At 39.1% G+C, this 21574-nt stretch overlaps 1 protein-coding gene and 1 pseudogene across 3 annotated transcripts in view; one reads left to right on the top strand and one right to left on the bottom strand.

Annotated features, from left to right (window-relative positions):
- Positions 1-206: 206 nt before the first annotated feature.
- Positions 207-1976, bottom strand: LOC100350065 (F-box/LRR-repeat protein 14-like; annotated as a pseudogene).
- Positions 1977-5652: 3676 nt separating this feature from the next.
- DTHD1 (death domain containing 1) overlaps positions 5653-21574 on the top strand; it is a 76705-nt gene continuing 60783 nt past the window's right edge. For 2 of the 3 annotated variants that reach the window (XM_070069634.2, XM_089327085.1), the window contains exons 1-5: positions 5653-6054; positions 7698-8310; positions 13541-13871; positions 17333-17512; positions 19148-19392. In XM_070069634.2, coding sequence (XP_069925735.2) covers positions 5784-6054; positions 7698-8310; positions 13541-13871; positions 17333-17512; positions 19148-19392 — 1640 coding nt within the window. In that variant the 5' untranslated portion in view covers positions 5653-5783. The remainder of the gene's footprint in view (positions 6055-7697; positions 8311-13540; positions 13872-17332; positions 17513-19147; positions 19393-21574) is intronic. The other variant, XM_089327084.1, reaches the window with a different exon arrangement.

Raw genomic sequence — 21574 nt, forward strand, 5'->3', positions numbered from 1 at the left:
ACAATAACTGACCCATTTTCCTCTTTTTATGGACTAAGATTTCAACTCTCTTTGCTTGCTTGAGTCATTTACCAAATGTCCATCTGCTTCCAACCTTTTAAGAGTGTGCTGATGTCTTGTGTCTGTCATATTATCATCCATTCTCTTTGTGCTCTAGGGATTTTACAGTGTTCCATTCCATTTCAGTGTTATCTCAGAGGAAGCAGAGGTAGAACACATGGGGATATCTAGACTACCTTGTTTAACCAGGAGAGTTAGCTTTAATTTTTACTAGTTACCCCTTAGAAATAATTTTAAATTGATAACATTTTGACAATCTTATGTTTAATTTTTATTTTTTCCAGTAAAATCATCTCTAGGAAGAACAAAAACAAAATAAGCAATTCCTCGTCTCCTTTCACTCACAATCCAGTTGTGTGAGGTTGTCTTAAACAGAAAGATGAACAGACATTCAGTAAAAGTTTCCAAATGGAGCAAAATTATTCTGGGCTGTCTGCACACAAATCTTTGATGTAGGCAATTACAGAAACTCAAAGAAAATAACAAAATCAGATAATAGAAGTAATGACATTGACTCATAGTATCTCAAGCAGACATAACTCTCTCACTTACATCTGACTACTAACCTCCTTAAATTCCATGGGTAATAGCACATTTTATTATATATCAACACTTTATTGTTTTCACCTCCTGTTTAGTATGAGTAGGTTGTCAAGTCTATTGCAGAGTTTTATTTTTTTAAATAGTAAGGAAGTGACTATCCTAATGACATGACTTTTCTTTCTAATGCATTTCAACTCTTAAGAATCCTTATCTTTTCAGCCAGTCCTCCAGCCCCCTGCTGAGAGTGGGTGGGTATGTAGCAGAGTCCACTGCTCCCCCACAGGGAAGAGGAGAGGGGAGGAGGGCTTGGGAGACGGAGGAACCCTAGATGCAATGAGAACTGACTGGGGGTGGGGAGGGCCTGAGGCTTTGCGTCATTGCCCAATCTCATCCACTGCAAAGACCTGTGCGTACATGTGCCTGTGAGTGGGGACGGGGAGGGGTGGGGAACAAGCAGGGCTGGACAAGGGGACCGGTGCTGCCGCCCTCACCTGACCTTCTTGCTGTCTGTCATCTGCCAGAGTCCCAGGTTGAGTACCTTGAGGCAGAGTTGCTGCATGACTTGCTCCAGGCCATGCTTGGTGATTCTGGTGCAGCCATACAGGTCTATGCCAGTGAGTTGGCCCAGGTGCTCAGCGGTTAGCTCCAGGACTTTGTCTGTAATGCACACATACTGTGCAAAGTTGAGCGTGCACAGCCCATACATCATGCTGTTGATGCCATTATCACTGATGTGGCAGGAGCAGAGGGAGAAGGACTTGAGACCATCCAGCCCCTGGGCTATGTAAGCCAGACTCTAGTCCCCCACCTTGTCACCCCGAGAGGTGCAGGCTGCCCATGGCCAGGCATGATGCCCGTGTCAGTGATGTCGCAAGTGCAGGTTGCACAGGTTGCAGGTTGTGCAGGAGCAATGGGCCTGCATCAGGGATGCTCCCACAGAAGCTGAGATTGAGGAGCCTCAGGCTCATCAACCCGCAGGAGATGTGCTTTAAAGAGAGATCCTTGAGCTTCTGGCAGTCCTGCAGTGTGAGCTGCTCCAGGCCAGGCAGCCCTCAGTCATGCTGCACATCGTGCCAGCCAAGTGCCCAATGCCCGCGTCCAAGAGGTGGCGGCAGCTGTACAGGTTAAGGCTCTTGAGGTGCTGCAGCCCCCAGATGAGCAGAAGGCCCGTGGTGGTGATGTTGCTGCATCCCCCCAGCTCTAGCGCCTCCAGGCCCTTGAGGGTACTGGGTTACGGCGGCCCAGGCTGCTCTCACTGATCCGCTTGCAAAGACTCAGGTTGAGGGCTTGAATGAGTGGCTCAGTCCATTGTCGGTGAGGTTGTAGCAGCCGCTGAGGTTGAGTTTCTCGATGTTGGCCATGCCCTAGATCATGTAGATGAGGCTGCCACATAGTATTTTGTATGAATTGAAGACTGCATAGCCATTCCTTTAATGTCAGTGGAAATATACAACATTAATAGTAAGAAAGTAAAGAGAGTCCTAATATCTAGGAGCTACCACAAAGATGCTAAGCAGTAAAAGGCGAAAGATTTATACGATCTGAAGAGAAACCAGAGTATAAAAGATGCTAATCAATTGTTAGAACCATCTAGATGAATTTTTGCAATAAACTTTGGGTGTCTTGACAGTACTTGTCAGTTTTTTCCATGGTTAGTGACATCAGTTAATTGAAAACATGTTACAGGAAATGCAGATGCTTGTTTTAACAAGTAAATGCAGTGTGGCCTGTGGTAGGTCTGTTTGCAAACACTGCATGTTCTTAAGAAGTCAGAGAGAGAACAAGTTTAAACATGGGTGTATATCAAGTACCAGTGAGGCTCAGAAGAGATTTTTTTTGTTTGTTTTTTCCTCTCCAAGAAAGGATTTTCCCACATATCTAGTAGATTTGTCCATTAATATAGCATTTCATTAACAGTTTTATTCAACATTTAAGTGTGCATGATAGAAATTTTCCTTTGATCTCTACCACCTCCATGAATTCAATCACCACTTATTTACTGGTGATGTTCAAATATGCCAATATAATTCTGACTCCTTTTCTAAATTTCTAACACATTCTAAAGAATTGTCCTGAGCTATGTCATACTCAACAAATGCATTAAAATCCAGCAAGTCTAAAATTTTCCTAACTTCTTTAACTTAATAGGCCTCTCTTCTATGCAGTCACCTAAATTTAAAATTTTCTCATATTCCACTACCAAACATACTTCTTGCAACAATGGCCACTAAATATTTCTCAAGTGCATGCGTGGATCTATTCTCAGTGGTTTCTTTTTCTTCTTCTCTTTGATGGTTAAGTAAGGTCTAGCCACTCTTACTCAAATCCTCTCCCAAGGCAAATCCCCTTCTCTTGCCTGGACTTTGTTTAATATAGATCCTCAAGCCTCCCAACACTTCTGTCTCTGCCATCAAAACCATCTGCATTCCTGCAGTACAGGTTTGTTCATATTGTAACTTGGCTCCAAGACATTTACGTTCTCCCTTTCATCTATAAAACAACATACTAACTTCTCCTCTTGACTCTGCATGATTACTGGCTCCTTTTTCTCTGGCCATTTTCTCCTGACTGTGAGTCATACAGTTCCATTTTTGATCCCACTGTATGATTTAATGGCTCCATTCTGTTGATTTGATTATTTCTGGTGCTGGAATGTTTCTTCCTCCTATTCTCTAGTCTGCTCAAAGTGTGCACATCCTTTAGCTCCAAATTCAAACATCTTCCAGGCCTCTAATGAAAAGTCATCTATCCCTTCTCAAAGTTTTCATGTTACCTTTTGCTCACACTTCTGCTGTAATACATAGTCCAGTAATTTAACAGTCTGTTCATGACATCTGTCTCTCTCTGAAGTCCTAGAAGACCCTACTCTCACATTTAGATAGTGTCTTGCCTGCAGTAAATGCTATAGAAAGTGTTTGTGATTGGCATGAAATTAAAGCCATATGCATGATTATTATTGAGAATTACACATATATTTCAGGAGATACAGAAAAAAAATAACATGGAAACCAGAAAGACTTTAGTATTGAGAAGAGCCTGATAATATTTTTAAAAATTGCAATCCATGATGTGATATGAACTCATCTTTCAAAAAAAAAGTCCCATTTTGATGAACAGATGTTCACTAAAAAATAAGACTTTCATTAGAGAAGCAGACCCCACCTTACTCTGGAGCCAGCAGTGCTGGTTCTGCCTCTTTGTTTCCCAGCAGAGCCTTTGGGCCAGAAGCCGCCTGGGCAGTCTTCAGGCCAGTGGCATTCATTCTTTCATCTTTATTCACTGGGCCTGTTTTTCCCATCTCCCCTTCCAGGTGTCACGAGGAGAGGAGCTGTAATAACACCAGTGCTTCAGATGAGATAATGTGCTGCTGTAGGAGAGGAGCATTCCAGCTTCCCCCTGGAACCCTTTCATTTTCTTCCAGTACCTCTGCGGTAACATGATCCTCTCTGGAATGTTCTGCCCTCTCCCTCTGGTGTGTGTTCCTCTTTCTGGGAGTGGGGATCAGAGAGGAGGAAGAAGCAGACTCTTTTTGGTTTCTCCTTCACACCTCCGGTTTCCCCATTATGAGAGTCTGTCCTGCCATGGCCCCACGTGTAGTGTGCCAACTGAGTGGCATTGACTGTGATAGCTTGCTGTAACTGAATTTTAATTGTACATGGCAAAGACCCCTTGCTAGTTTAGAGAAACCCACTATACAGGTTTGCTTTCTTTTAGTGAAGGCATATTTTCTCCAATTATCAGAGAATAAAGAGAGGCCAAATCCCAACCTCAATCTCACTGCAGACTTACCATATAAGATGGTACTAATTACACTTACCTAGCCAATGGTAATAGGCTCCAATCCAGCAGAGGAATCTCTTTTTTATTTTATTTTATTTTTAAAGATTTACTTCTTTATTTGAAAGACAGAGAGGCAGAGGCAGAGGCAGAGAGAGAGAGAGAGAGAGGTCTTCTATCTGCTGGTTCACTCCCCAAATGGCTACAAGGGCCAATCCAAAGCCAGGAGCTTCCTCTGGGTCTCCCACGTGAGTGCAGGGGCCCAAGCACTTGGGCCATCTTCTACTGCTTTCCCAGGCCAAAGCAGAGAGCTGGATGGGAAGAGGAGCAGCCAGGACTTGAACCAGTGCCCATATGGGATGCCAGCACTTCAGGCCAGGGCTTTAACCCACTGTGCCACAGTGCTGGCCCCCAGGAATCTCTTTTTTAAGAACTCTTTATTTTATGTATATTAAAAATTATTTATTTATAAATAAACAAATTGAGAGGCAGAGTTATAGACAGAGAGAAGGAGAGAGAGAGAAAAAGAGGTCTTCTACCTGCTGGTTCCTTCCCCAAAATGGCAGCAACAGAGCTGGGCTGATTCAAATCTAGGATCCAAGAGCCTCCTTCAGATCTCCCATATGGGTGCAAGGGTCCAAGCACATGGGCCAACTTCCAGTGCTTTCTCAGGCCGTAAGTAGAGAGTTGGATTGGAAGGGGAGCAGCCAGGACATGAACCGGTGCCCACATCAGATGCTGGCACCATGGGCTGAGGTTTAACCTACTACACCACTGTAATGGCTCCAAAGAAATCTTTATTAAAAGAAAAATTATAAATATATACCAACCAGAGTCAAATGTAAATATTCATATGTAACCATTTCCAACCTCAACCATGATTATTTTTATAGCCAATCTGTATTCCACTCTTACACCCTGAGATTATTTTGAAGCAAGCCAGACATGGTTATGTCACTCATAAATATTTTAAGCATGTATGTAGGAATCTTATTAGCAATATTGTTAAAACAGTTTACCTTTGATTAATAAGCTTTCTACGTCACCTGGAATACATGTTTTATTATCTCAAAAATTGAGAAGTATATGAGCCTTCTGTAGTACTTTACATTTGTAAAACTTCCATGGAGAATTGGATTGTGTGAACTAGTGTTATCCCGTGATTAATCTATTCTGTACACAATAGCACTCAGGGTGCAGGAACGCCCCTACTTTGGTCACCTAGTAACTTTTCACTGTCAACAACAAGCTGAATAAACAATTATATCGCAGGAAAGTGCTTGGCTAGCTAACTTGGATCATCTCCTAGAGTTTAGGAGAAAGAACCACCACTGAGTTTGAATTTCTAGAATTCTTTTAGGCTTTGCAGGCAGAAAAGAAACATACAACTTTCAGAGCGTGAAATGGATATGGAAGACATGGGTTCAGGTAAATTAGGCCAAATCTTGAAGCAGATTTGGAGACAAAACTGGATGCTAAAGCAGGCGCTCCTGGGTGATGGCCTCTGTGAGAGGGCTGGTGGGGCCACTTGGATTGCCACAGTGGTCTTTCTGGGTCAGGAGCTCAGTGTGGCGCTTCAACAGCTGTTGGAGCACACTGCAGGGACTATGCACGCCACCTGTGAGCAGCTGTCTTTGATGCTCGACAAGAAGGATCAGTGTGGCTGGAGACAAGGCAAGTGTGTTTTATTTTATTATTTTCTAATAGATATTGAGTAGGATGATATCCAAAAGGGTCTATAAGCATACAAAATGCTAGGGTATACTTTCTGGTCATGAGAAACTCACAGTGTAACGGGGAAGTAAGTCAAATGAACGGTAGTACAAGGGGCGTGGAGGCTATTTCCATTAGAGACTAATGATGAAGTGCTTTTGGACATCAGATGCAGGGAGATGCCATTTTTAGGGTGGGGAATTGAGAATTTTGCTAAACAAATATGGTATTTAAGCTGAAGCTCAAAGAATGGATTGGCTTTATGCAACTAGAAATTGGAAGTCATAAGGTATTATTAGTACAGTCTAAGATTTAGAGGTAGGAAAATATAGGCCTAGTTTGAGGCAGAGCAAGGAGATCTATATTGAATATAATATTCTATCTCTCGAGTTATTTGAAGTTGGACCTATTAAATGTAAAAATGCTGAGAAACTGAAGTGCTCTAGGATAGAGGCCAAATAATAGGCACCTGGGAAATCCTCCAAAGCAGCAAGTTCCAGATATCATCTGGGCTCTGGAGAGGTTTGAACATGGTCCCAGGCGACATGGCAAAAGTATCACTCAGGGAAAATAAGGACTCAGGTAGTAAAACAGGCATCTAAAATAAAGATAGGGTCTCAGGCAGCAGAGGGTAAAAAGAAGTTATTGGAACTGGAAGCTACAGACAAGCCTAGTCTAGTAAAAGTATGATTTGGTGATGATTCTCAACACACCAAGCTATGGACCTTAAAAAAAATCTCATATTTCCTACTTCAGACTTGAAGTTTAAACATGGGAGAGGTGTTGAAGACTGCAATTAGTTATCAGGTGACATAGATGTAAGGTAGAGAGAGATCAACAAATAGGAGATTGTTAAAAAAATGGAGATGGAGTGAGAAGTTCTGTCAGAACAGATCCTAGTGAAGGCTTATATTAGAGTGAAGAGGCTTGGCTTGATTCACAGTTTTTAAAGAGCCACTGCAGATTCCAGTCAGGAAATTGGCATCCTCAGAAACATTCTTTGAAAGACTGGTTTGAAATTGTCTAATGATCATAAATTCAGTAGGAGGAATAGTATGAATGCAATCCAACTCACAGCAGCAAACTATTTCCTAGAAACAAAGCATCTATATTGGCAGAAATAGCTATCTGTTGTTTCTGCTACCCAGGTCTCATTTGGAGATTTGCAGGTAGTTTTAGGTCCAGCATTTTAAATGGATAATAGATAATCGATTAACTTTAACCAGAAGTAAAGGAACAATTCTCAAAGTCATACCAATGAGGAACCATTGAAGGTGATGTTGGTTTCAGTTCTTACAAGGGGGAGGAGTCATGATATCTGTCTTCAGATATTCATGTCAGTTTTATGAGTCATAGGGATTAGATTTACTCATCACTAGTATTTAAAAAGTACATATTAAAAATACATAGTTCCCTATTCCTAGAAGCGTTAAAAGAACAGCAGTTGTATAAATGACATCTCTTTCAGTAGGTTGGCTTAAATGCCAATAAGGGTATTTGCTGGTTTCTAAGATCAGCTTGCCATACGTCTTTTTGTGTCAGTACAAAAACATAATTTTGTTTAGTTTTGTGTTTATTCTTTGTGTGCATGTGTGCATGTGCAGAAATTGTTACTTTCATAGACTGCCTGATGAAAGTAAAGGAACATTTGGGGAGCACTGCTTTATTTCTAAAGAAAGAAGAGAAGGAGATGTGTAATTTATGCAGCATGCATGATGAATGTACTCCACAGCAAACAATGTCCACCATTCAAGATACCAAAGCAACAGACATTGCTGCAAGAGGGGAACTAAATGCCATAGAAACAGCCACTGTTTCCCCTACAATTGGAGAGGAAAGCCATTACACAAACCAGGTCCAGTTTAGCACAAATAAAGCACATATAAATTCAGAATTACTGGAAGAAGAAAACAATGCATCACTGAATGGAAATGTAACAGAGAAAGAAGAGTCTGAGAACAAAATGTTATCAGATAATGCAGAAAATGAAGATGATAAACAAATAGAACACATGACTATTGAGAACCTAAATGGCAGCAGGGAAAACATTCATGATGTAATGCAGGCAACAGAAAGAGAAATTCATGAGACTTCAGAGAGCCAAAGAGAAGAGATTACCACATCCTCAACAACATGTGATATCTCCAGCAATGATGTGAATAGACTTCCAAAGGATTCAGAGAGTCTAAAGCAAAAGAATAACACAATGGAAAAGGAGTAAGTAAATGCAACATGAGAAGTGCTTACATATGCCTACTTATATGTGTGTTTCTATAGTTAGTACTCATCTTAGCCTGTTCAGGCTGATATAACAAAATGTCATACACTGGGCAGCTTTTTTTTTTTTTTTTTTTGACAGGCAGAGTGGACAGTGTGAGAGAGAGACAGAGAGAAAGGTCTTCCTTTGCCATTGGTTCACCCTCCAATGGCCGCCGCGGCCGGCGCGCTGCCGCCAGCGCACCGCGCTGATCCGATGGCAGGAGCCAGGAGCCAGGTGCTTCTCCTGGTCTCCCATGGGGTGCAGGGCCCAAGCACCTGGGCCATCCTCCACTGCACTGCCTGGCCACAGCAGAGGGCTGGCCTGGAAGAGGGGCAACCGGGACAGAATCCGGCGCCCCGACCGGGACTAGAACCCAGTGTGCCGGCGCCGCTAGGCGGAGGATTAGCCTAGTGAGCCGCGGCGCCGGCCTGGGCAGCTTTTAAACAGCATAAATTTATTTTTCACAATTCTGGAGCCTGGGAAGACCAAGAGCAAGGCGTTGGAAGATTTAGTGTATGATGAGGTACTTCTGGCTCATGTTTTTGCAATGTTCTTACCTGATGGAATGGGTAATGAAGTCCCGTGGACCTATTTTATAAGTGCATAAATCTTATTCTGCCTTCATGACATAATTAGTTTCGAAGAGTCCACCTTCTAATTTTATCACCTCAAAGGTTAGGATTCCAACATATGGATTTTGAGTGGATATACCATTCATACCATAGCAGTATACACAGTATTTGTTTATGAATAAAATTTTATATTTCCATGACATATTATCAAAAGATATTCTAGGCCGGCGCGTGGCTCGCTAGGCTAATCCTCCGCATAGCGGTGCCAGCACACCAGGTTCTAGTCCCGGTCGGGACGCCGGATTCTGTCCCGGTTGCCCCTCTTCCAGGCCAGCTCTCTGCTGTGGCCAGGGAGTGCAGTGGAGGATGGCCCAAGCCCTTGGGCCCTGCACCCCATGGGAGACCAGGAGGAGCACCTGGCTCCTGCCATCGGATCAGCGCGGTGCACTGGCCGCAGCGCACCAGCCACGGTGGCCATTGGAGGGTGAACCAACAGCAAAAGGAAGACCTTTCTCTCTGTCTCTCTCTCTCACTGTCCACTCTGCCTGACAAAAAAAATAAAAAAAAATTTTAAAAAAAGATATTCTAAGTCAAAATTCAGTTTAAATTATCCCTGGAAAGACTTACATGGCTGTTAGTACTAATATTGTTTATTTCTTATTGCTTTAGGAGACAAATATAATAAATGTCTTTTTAAAGAGGAAGGAATTGACTAAATAAGAAAGTAATTCAATTGAATAATTCTTTAGAACAAAGAGATTATCATAGGTTTTTATGTTTTGAATTAAATATGAAAAAAATATGGGACTACAGAGTGTTAAAAAGTTGAGTTCTAATCAGATTTATTTCATTTATATTCTCAAGAAAATCATCATTAGTTTTTAACTTGTATCTATAGAACTCTAGGGGCTCATGGGTAAGCTCTGGGAAGTTCTTAATATCAGGTGTGGGTGCTCAGATTTATTTTATCTCTTTGGAGAAGCCAGAGTTTCAGTGAAAATCTCTTAAGAGCTCATGACTTCAAATATGTGAGAAAGCCTGGTCCATTTTATTTATTTAGTTAGTTAGTTTAGTTAGTTACTTTTAAATTTATTTATTTATTTGAAAGGCAGAGTTACAGAGAGGCAGAGGCACAGAGAGAGCAAGAGGTCTTCCATCTGCTGGTTCACTCCCCCGATGGCCACAATGGCTAGAGCTGTACCTATATGATTCCCGGAACTTCTTCCTGGTCTCCCACGTGTGTGCAGGGTCCCAAGCACTTGGGCCATCTTCTACTGCTTCCTCAGGCCATAACAGAGAGCTGGATGAGAAGTGGAGCAGCCAGGACTTGAATTTGTGCTCATATGGGATGCTGGCACTGCAGGTGGCAGCTTTACCTGATATGCCACAGCACCTTCCCCAGTCTGATCTATTTTATAAATTAGCTCCTCTATACAAAGAGGCACTAGTTCCCTATTTTCCCAGGTAAAATAATATATTCACAAATCATATTTTCCCAGTTAAACATAACATATTTATGTGGCAATGGACTATAGTTACAAATAAATCATTTGTTGGGGGAATCATACAGATTTAAATTTTTGTCATTTTAGTATATGATAGTTCTGTGACCCTAGGCAACTTGATTCCTTTCTTAACCTCATCTTCTTTGTTGTAGAAATGACATATGTTTACTGGGTTTATCTGATAAAAGTAACAAAAAAAAAAAGTCCTGTAAAGGGCCCCAGCTTCCTGCCTCTGCAGCTGTTCACACTCAGCTGAAGAATCCTGTGTTAGTTTACATCACCAGCACAACCCTCACTTTCCCTCCCTCCCACCTCTATCATACTTTACTCACCTCTTTCTCTGCCACATGTTGCTCCTCCTTCAGATGTCAAATACCATTTCCAGGAAAACACCACTAACAGAGTTCACCATGTTCAGCAAGTCATTTTTCTCACCTTGACTTTAGTTATCATATCTATAAAATTAGAAGGTTAGGCTAGTTTAGCTATGATGTCCCCACAGGTCAGACAAACTCATGAATCCTACAGATTATGTTCAGTGTATGATAGACCTCTAGTTTGTAAGAATTGCTGCCTCTGCAAAACAAGCAAAAACCAAAAAGCTACTTAAGTAGTCAATATGTGGTTATCCATTTCAGTTGAGCAAAAACATCAACACTTCATGTCCTTGCATTCAGAAATGACTCAAAGTATCAGCTAATGAGTCATTGCTTGAACCACTCCCTCTAACACCTCCTTTGGGTGTTCCCTGGTTGGTGATTTCCTCTTTGTGGCATCCAAACCAATTGTGCTTGGCTTGCATATTTAAAATGACTGTCCATTGCATTCCCTCAAGGTGGAATCCAACATGCTACATAAAAGATATATGCATCAACAAAACCTTGCTCAGAGCCTGTTGTGGGTCCCACATGGAGAGGTTTCAGAAAGAGGCCTAACGCTTCCAGCTTAGCTCTCCTAGTGTGCACATGAAGGCAAAACAAGACCGGCATAAGTCACTGTGGTTATTTCATCATCTAGACTACATCTGTTTGATTAGGGCTAGAGAGAATGGAACTACTTAAAGGTCTCCTTGCTCTACTTCACTATCTTTTGAGAACCATACCTCCTGCAAAAAGAGCATATTTAGATGGTTTCCGGAGAACAGAGGGGAGCCATTCCTGGAGTTAAGCAATGCTAGGTCACTCTATCTGCTGTTATACAGTGTTTCTCCTTTGTTGAGTTATTGTTAATCATCATCAACAGAGAATACTCAAGAACAATGGACTGGGCCGGCGCCGCGGCTCACTAGGCTAATCCTCCGCCTGCGGTGCCAGCACCCCAGGCTCTAGTTCCAGTTGGGGTGCCAGATTCTGCCCTGGTTGCTCCTCTTCCAGTCCAGCTCTCTGCTGTAGCCCGGGAGTGCAGTGGAGGATGGCCCAAGTCCTTGGGCCCTGCACCTGCATGGGAGACTAGGAGGAAGCACCTGGCTCCTGGCCTGGGATCAGCGCAGCACGTCAGCCATAGCGACCATTTTGGGGGGGTGAACCAATGGTAAAGGAAGACCTTTCTTTCTGTCTCTCTCTCTTTCACTGTCTAACTCTGCCTATCAAAAACAAAACAAAACAAAACAAAACAAAACAAAACAAAAAGAACAATGGACTGGGTAATTTTCTATTCCTTCTAACTTTATGAGTTCAGAATTACAAATAAATGGCCTTTTATGAATTTTAACATATTTTTAGGATTTTATATTACAGTGACTCCAAAAATCTATCTTCCAGTGATTGAAGAGCAGATGTAACAGTTATTCTAGAACTGGCAATTTCCTATATACATATTTTAATCATTTCAGTGTTATGAAAAGAGAATTAGTAAGATGCTGAGAAACCTATTGATAATTTTAATTAGAGATTTAATATTTATTGAGCTCTCATTACAACCCACTTTTTGTAAAATTTCAGCATTTTATCTCAACCAAATTTCATAATAGTTTGAATTATAAAGTAGCTTCAATTTTTAGTGGACAGTCACCAGTACTTTAGAATGACTTGACAAAATATAAACAGTTTTTGAAGTTTTTTTATTTATTTGAAAGGCAGAGTGACAGGGTGGAGGAGGGAAGGAGAGAGAGAGGAGAGGGAGAGAGAGAAAGAGACTGTGTTTGGCATTTCATATTAAAGTAGATGGACTTAATTATTGATTCTAAAATGTTCTATCGATAGGACTTTTAGCAAGTCAAATTTATGAAGCCTCAGTTTTTTTATTTGTATTATGGCGAGGATAGTTGTACCTGCCCAATACAATACTGTGATTATTTAAAAAAAAAATATGTGTAGCCTAACACTTGGTCAATAGAAAGCACTAAAGCATTAGCTACTTTAAAAGTAGTTACTAATATCTAAGGTCAAGTAAATAGTGACTAATTTCAAGTTTGAATTCAAATCTATATAATTCTAAAATGTTTGGCAAAGATCATTGTATAAAAAACAAGATTAACATGAATGGTGAAAAAAGCTTCTGGTTGATTCTTTGACAATTGTAAATAATCTGTTCTTAATTACAAAGTTTAATCATAAATTAGCAGTTAATCATAAATTAACTTTGTGCCTTTTCTTACTGTTCTAAAAATGTAATGAACATCATTGTCTGATATATCATACAATTACAATGAGTTGAGTAGATTACTCCTTTCACAGCTAGGAAACTGTTAAGGTATGAATGCTTGTTTATAAAGAGGATTCAGCAACATTTAGATTCTTACTGTGGAGTGAACAAAACTGAAGTTAAATCAATCACTTAAATAATAACAGCAGTAACAACAGTGAGTATAGCTAACATACACTGTGTCACCTATTATGTACTAAGCATAATTCTTTGTGAATATGTAATATACCATAGAACTTTAATTTTCCTCATTTTCCTGGGAGATAGCTATTATTTCGTCTATTTCACAGGTGAAGAAACTGAGGCACAGAGAGGTTGAATGTCTTATCCAAGACCACAGGTCAAACAGGGAGAGATCTTAGGTTCAAATGAAGACAGTGCATCTCAAGAGTCTGTGCCCTTCTGCAAATAGCTATAGAGAACATAAATCAAATGACTGGAAAATGATGTTCTGTTTTTTCCTTCAGGTATCTTGAAGTGCTAAATGATGAGACTGACGCCCAAGTGTCTTGTTATATTACGGCACCATCAAATGTTCTACAACAACTAGTATGCCGAATAATTAATAGCATGAGTTCTTTAATAGTGAGTGATAATGAAGAGTTGGTTAGCAACATCATTTCTGTTGAGTGCTCAGACAAGGAAATGAAAATTCCATTTCCAATATGCATCACAATTCCATTTGCTGCGCGTTACAGGGGAAATTACAGAGACATAATGGTGAAAGTGTCTGATATAAACCTTCAATCAAGTTACCTAACCCCAAATTCACTGGAAGGAATAAGAGGTCGTTACAAGGTAGGTAAATCTTTGGCTACATCTACATTAACTGTTTGACTCCTCTTTTAAATATTACTCATACCAACAAATTATAATACAGATATTGCTTCATTGTCAATAAGTGGGAGAGATGATGGATTTGTGCCAGTACACTCGCGTTTTCCCATTTTTTTTTTTTTTGGCATTCATAAATATCAAAGAGGAGAAATTAGTGACCAAAGTTAAGCATAGAAAACATGGGTCTAGAATACAAATCAATATCACAGCTTAATTTGCTGCAAACTTCAGACTTCCTTTAGACTGATATTTCTGATGTTGGATTCCTGCCTACATTTAAGAATGTTAGAACTTTCAGATGACAGTAGCTTTATTTTTATCACTCATGAGTTAGGAAACATGTAAAAAGTGGAAAATTGTGTGGTGTGTGTGCTTTGATATGGTAATTATGTCTGTAAATCCAATTTAATCTGCACACGGATGATAGTATGTATGGAAGTTAGGATGTGGGCAGTGGTGGAAGATCAGTTGCATTTGAAATCTGCTTCCTCTTCTTTCTTGCACACTAAGAAACCTTACTGTGTCTCAATTGTTTGTCTGAAAAATTTACACCATAATAGTGAATATCTGATGGGAATATAAGAATTAACGCAACTAGAGGCCATTATGCTTACTGAAATTAGCTGGTTCCCAATACACAAATATGTTTTCCCTGAATTGTGGCAACTAATATATAGAATACAAGAAATGAAATGTGTATGAGCAAAATTGACATTTTCAGATTTAATTGTCTACAACCCTTGTTTATACTGTTGAGGAAAAGTTATTTTTCTACTTACTACTTGTTGAATTCTGTATTTAGTGGAGGGTTAAGCTTGTGATTTTAAAGAAAATTGAAAATATGTCATTATAAAAATTAAAAGAAAAATAAGAAGAGAAGGAGGAATGGTGGGAATGAGGGAGGGGAGGGTAGGAGGTATTATTATGCTTTTAAAACTGTATAAATGAACTACATGAAGGTTGTTTCCTTTTTATAAATAAAAAAATTAAAAATGATTTCTCATCATTTCTCTCTCTTTCCCTCCCTCCCTCTTTCTCTCTTCTTCCTTTTCTCCTCTTTTCCTCCCTTTCAAGTAAAATAAAAATAAATAAATAAATTTTAAAAAGAGCACACATTTAAGAAGATGAAATAATGCCTAAAAACACATAATTGTTAGTAAATTATCTTTTCTCATCATAGAAAATTTTCATTTTCTATGGTCACAAATTCATATGTTGTGAAGAGAAAATATGCACAATCATTAAATTTATTACTATAGAGTTGATGGAGATTAACATTTAACATTCTTTTGTGGACCACTAAACGTATTTTCAAACAATTAAAGTAGTTGTCTTTTTCATATTTATGTAAATTGTCCTTATTTGATGAATAGGCAGGGAGTACATGGAAAAACATTCCATGGATTAAAAAAATTCTTATAATACATGTGTTCTTTTGCTGAGTAGCTAGCAAAGTTATATAGTTGAATTCCATGCAGATTCTAATTACTTACTCCATTTATTAAACTAATACATTTCATGTTCAGTCCAGGAAGCATATAATAGTCCCATCAGCATGGACCAGATGGCTCAGGGTACATCTGCTTTTCACAAAATAAGACTTTTAGAAAGTAGATCATCAAAGCAAGAGATAAAAAAGAGAATCATTGTCTACTATAAAAATAAAGGCATGTATTTTTACTTTTCATAGTATCTCAATGGTGGTTATCCCTAGTTTTAGCTCAGGAAGATTTAAACTCTGAATCTTGTGAATTTTTGTGTGAGTCTTATGACATTTAAACAATCTAATTCTTAAATACCCTTTTGATTCCCCACTCTTTGCCAAATATGATCTAAATATGTAGCAACCTCCATGGGTTCTCAGAAGACCTTTCTTACCTTTCATGATTTCCTTTCTGACCAATAAAGAAAATTCATGCCTGAATTTTCCCACTGATGAATTCATGCAGTGACATTGCAAAATCCCTTCATTAGTCAGCTTTCAAATGATAGTTTGTTTTCCATTGTGATTGTCTCTGAAACTGTGTGTGTGTCTGCATGATCATCCACTCACGCTAGGGTGGAGGCCGACTGGTGTCTGGGAAAGCATGAATAGACCAAAGTACTTCTAAGTCTGCCTCCTCATTTTAAGCTTTGGTGATTATACATGTCGATGATTTTGTTTTCATTTATGTACTGAGTTCTCTTTTGTGTGATTAAAAAAGCTTGAATATGGGCCTGCATGTATGATTACAAATTTAAATGTCATTATATAAAGAAGAAACACAAATGTGTTTCTTTGTAGTCATTTGTTTTCACTGCACAGTGGAGAAAAAAATAGCTTTATTTTGGTTCTTCAAAGATTATGAGTCATCAGGAGGAAGAATTTGCCAGCAGTACAGGTGCTATAGTATTTGATTAAACTATTCTAGTCCTTGGGGTTCTCCAGAACAACGTTGAATGTGCTGCATCATAGTCAAGATTTAAAATCCAGGGGCTGGCATTGAGGCTGGAGGGGGAAGCTGCTGCTTGGGATGCTGGCATCCCATATGGACCCTGGTTCAAGTCCCAGCTGCTCCGCTTCTCATCCAGCTCCTTGCCAATGTACCTGGGAGAGCAGTGGAGGGTGGCCCAAGTGCTTGGGCCCCTGCCATCCATGTGGTAGACTTGGAAGAAGCCCCTGGCTCCTGGCTTTGGCTTGGCTCAGCTCTAGCCACTGTAGCCGTTTGGGGAGTGAGTCAATGCATGGAAGATCCACTGGATCTCAGAAACAATATTTGTGAAAACACTGATGTGGTTGTCTATTATACATTTTGGGGGGGAGGAGATATAATTTAAGTTTAAAAATTCATGCTTCTTTTTTTTCTCTCATGGGGTCTCAATCTGAAAAATTCTGACTCATTTATTCCTATCTCATTAAAAGATTGTCCACTTTAGGAGCCAGCTCCGTGGCTCACTTGGTTAATCCTCCGCCTGCCGCGCTGGTATCCCATATGGGCACCCGGTTCTACTCCTGGCTGCTCCTTTTCCAGTCCAGCTCTCTGCTGTGGCCCAGGAAGGCAGTGGAAGATGGCCCAAGTGCTTGGGCCCCTGCACCAGCATGGCAGACCAGGAAGAAGCACCTGGCTCCTGGCTTTGGATCCGCGCAACGCCGGCCATAGCAGCCATTTGGAGAGTGAACCAACGGAAGGAAGACCTTTCTCTCTGTCTCTCTCCCTCACTGTCTATAACTCTACCTGTCAAATAAAAAAAAAGAAGAAGAAGAATTAAACTATTTTAAAAAAAAAGATTGTCCATTTTAGATTAAGCAAATCATCATTCCAGGTTGTCGGTGATTATATTGACAATATATCGATTTTTCCCACAGGCCACAGAGTATGCACAAGTTATAATACTTCACAGCATAGTACAATTGCTTTTTAAATATCCTTTAATCCATACAGGGCACCTGCGCTGCAGTGAAAGTTTACAAATTAGGAATCTTTTCTGTGGTGTCTTGTTTAAAGAAAGAATCCTTCACAATCACAAAGAAAGGCTTCACTCTGAAGTCAAGCCTGGATCCCCGAATATCCTTAAATTATCCTCCCAGTGTTTTCAGCTCAACAGTACTTGTACAATTAAAGGTAAAATATTAAAAATTTTTGAGTTCCTTCTCATTGATTTGTGGGTTATTAATCATGATCCTCAAAGGCAGAGAGGATGAAAATATTTAATATAACAATAAACTGATTCTTCTTTTATACTTGTAGTGAACTAAAATACGATGATATCAGTGATAAAGTAATTATTTTGAGTGTGTTGAATCTTATTCCAAAATAAATTTGTGCTCTATTTGAAAGACTTTCCTCAGGGTGGGCATTGTGGCAGTGTGGGTAAAGGTGCTTCCTGCAATGCCAGCATTCCATATTGGTACTAGTTAGAGTCCTGGCCACTCCATTTCCAATCTAGTTCCCTACTAACAGCCCGAGAGAAGGAGTAGAAAATGATCCAAGTACTTAAGTGCCTGCCACTCACCTGGGAGGCCCAGATGAAGCTCCTGGTTCCTGGCTTTGACCTGGCCCAGCCCTGGCCACTGTGACCTTCTTTGGAGTAAGCCAGTAAGTGGAGGATCTCTCTCTTTCTCCCTCTCTCTCTGTAATTATGACTTTCAAATAAATAAATAAATCTTAAAAAGAGTAGAGAAATGCCTTCCTAGATAGTGTTTTGTTTTGTTTGATTTTTGGCATTTATTGCTAAAAACATATACCAAGTATCTATGAAAGAAATGATCACAGATTGCAGAAATTCACACAATGCAAGGTTTCTATTTGAAAGGTTGAAAAAAAAAAACAGTCTAATCCAGCAAAAGAGTGGTTATTGTTTGTATCTGGCTACTTTTAATAGTGAAACTACATGGGCTGGTGCTATGGCATAGAAGACCAAGTGCTTGGGCCCCTGCACCAGTGTGGGTTACCCAAAAGAAGCTCCTGGCTCCTGGCTTCGGATCGGCTTAGCTCTGGCCATTGTGGCCATTTAGAGAGTGAACCAGTGGATGGAAGACCTTTCTCCCTGTCTCTCCCTCTCTCTCTCTGTAACTCTACCTCTCAAATAAATAAATAAAAATTTAAAAAAATAATGAAACAACATTTTTGGAATCCAGATTTAATATATACAAATACTATATACCAATGTACATTTTAGATTAGACGATTCATTTCCTCAAATAAGACTGCCTGTCCTTCTAGCTTCAACTGTTCCCCTCTACTCTCTCTGTTTCTCCTAGATGATACCATAAGTAATAAGTGAGAAGAAAGATGAAGAGGAAACATATTATGAATACTTGTTATTTATAAAAATTTCATAAACAGTACTTTGGACTTATGTTAGTTGTTTTATTATTAATCATTGTTATATAAAAGGAAACATAAATACAGTCTTATTTTCCTATTTGTAAAGAACACTTGATTTAAAGATAGTTCTAATTAGAAATTATATAACATTTCTGTTTTGTTTTATAGGTCATTTTGTTGTCTACAATTTAGTGATTTTTTTTCCTGTTATTTGTAACACAGGATAAGGAACTCAAATTTCAGAGAGACTTTGGAAAAATGAGCCCAAATCCTTGATAAATTATTGTAGTGCTGATTCCAGGCAAAAATGTATGGGCATGTATGAACTGATATTCAGAAAATTTCTAGAAAATTGGCTTAGAAATGTTCTGATACTTTACATATTTTGCTATTAGAATATAAGAATGTACATATTTTTTCTTTGTTTAGGTCCAGCCGGTTGACCCATCTCTGGTGACGTATTTAAGAACACAGCATGATACTACCTACTCAGTACTAGCCACTAGTCCTCTGATTCATGTTCAGCACCCAGCCACTCATCGTTTTCAGAAGCCAGTCACTGTATTCTTACCCTGTTCTCCACATCCTGATAAAAAGAACCTTTCATCTGAGATAGATCATAAAAGAATACCTAGTGCCACAACAAACAGGATCATACCTTTATATTTCAACAGGTAAGTAAGATCTTAATGTTGCTAACTAATATAATAGTAAACAGAAACTTAAATAGTTAAAAATTATAACCAAATGTCTTAGATATAAATATCAGCATTTAAGTATTATGAAATATATTTAATTTGTAAATAAAATATTGTGGATCTACAATATGTAATAATTTTAGACATACCAGGCCCCAAAATTGTGTTATGCAATATGGTAGATTTGAAAGAAGTACAAGTAATCCCTCCTTTCAAAGAACTTAATGATATTATTAATTACAAAGATACAGTGTGTGCTTCTAATTTCTATACTTGAAAATAGTCTGTTAATGTAGGGAAAAGGTTAATCTGATCTTGTACAAAACAGAAAATATTTTGAAAGACCAAAATACAAACAGCTTCAGATATTTGATTAAAATCATAACTACAATTAATTGAGAACTACCATGTGCCAAATTCATTATGTATATTATCTCATTCCATTTCATTTTATCAGTGAAAAGTCTTAAAATTCCATGATATTAAGATTTTGCAGAAATAATAGCAAAAAGTGGTATGATCTGGGTGTAGGTTCATATATTTCTATTCATAACAATGACTCTGTATGACTATTGATCGTTTGGTTTATGGCTACAAGATTAGAAATTGAGAAGTGGACTTTTTGCTCTCCCCTACTATATTTTCAGTTTACAAAGCTGGTGACAGTAGAATGTTGTGTTGTGGGTGGAAGAAGAAATCAAGTTTTCCATTGCATTAGATAAGTGAAATAATGTAGAAATATCAACATGATCCACTTACATATGTTTGTGTTAGCAAATTCACTGCAGCGAAATTATATATATGTGTGTGTGTATGTGTGTGCATATATATGTGTATATATATATATATATATATATATATCCCAAGTGACAATTTAGCAGATCCATGCTCCTGTATGTCATGGTAAAGTGAGACCTACAACCAAAAATATTCTAGAATTTCCAACTTTAAATGCAGCATTCTAATAGATTAACATTTACACTCTCTCAAAATATCCCTTAAAATAACCATGCATATATTTTAAAAAGGGATGAGAAATTAAACAACTCTAAAAATGCATTCAAACTTGTTACTTATGCCCAAATCTATTAAGTATTTCTACCATCTATAAGATGGATGGCAAAGGATTCATAAAAATAACATGTGAATAGCATGTATATTATATGGTAAAATGAAACAGTTCCATTATCTTAGTAGATAACATTTGTTTGACATCTATTTTCTGATTCATATATAAATATGAAAATTTAAATTTATCCATGTAATATACAAATATAATTTGTGAGGTAATTTGATCATCATTCCTTTGCTCTTCTGGTATATTTTGACAATGCACAGAAACAAAAGGGCAAAATGTAGAGGGAAATTGAAGGCAGCCTATTAAATTATCAGGAATGAAATTCTCACAAGTATAGAGATAGAGATAGAGGCAATAAGAACCCTATTAGAAATGCATGCTGAGACTGTACATCATTTTCATAATCAAGTATATTCAAAGCACAGAAAATCTAGTTAGCACAGGCAGGAGAATGTCACATCTTGGTTAATAGGAATTAAAAAATATAGACATTGAGTGAGGGAACCAAAATAGCAGTGGAGTAAGAGGTTCTGACGACTAACTCCCCAGAGAGAAACTGATGTGAACAGCTGCACACACCTAGTCACCTCGTCACCTTCACAGAGCTCCAGAAGCCAGATGAGACCACAGTGTCCTGTTAGAAGAAAAGTCACCTTGAAGAAACAAAAAGGAAAGAGTTGCTTGTGTCGTTCCTCCCAGCTCCAAGGAGAATGTTGTACAAAGATACTTCCCACCTGGGAGAGGCAGAGAAAACTGAATCCCAGTGCCAGACACACTGAAAAAAAGTCAGTTGAACTTAGCCTGCCAGGTCCTGCTTTAAGAGTGAATATTTGGGGTCTCCACAATGAGGTTGCCTCTGCCCCACTCGCCCAACCACCAGTAGAAAAACTACAGTCGCATGGAGAGGTCATGACAGGGTGCGGTAGGGCTTTGGGACTGCCCCTCAGAGGTCAGATCTGGGCCTACCAAGACGAAACCCAATACATGATAAAGCCCAAAGGCCTCTCCAGCACTGGGACAGTAGTCACAGACTCAGAATCTAGACTGGCCTGGCCTCAGCTGTAGACCTGGGCTCCAGAT

This window comes from Oryctolagus cuniculus, chromosome 2 (genome assembly GCF_051225735.1).
Source record: "Oryctolagus cuniculus isolate XC-2025 breed Fujian yellow rabbit chromosome 2, ASM5122573v1, whole genome shotgun sequence".
Classification (NCBI taxonomy): Eukaryota; Metazoa; Chordata; class Mammalia; order Lagomorpha; family Leporidae; genus Oryctolagus; species Oryctolagus cuniculus.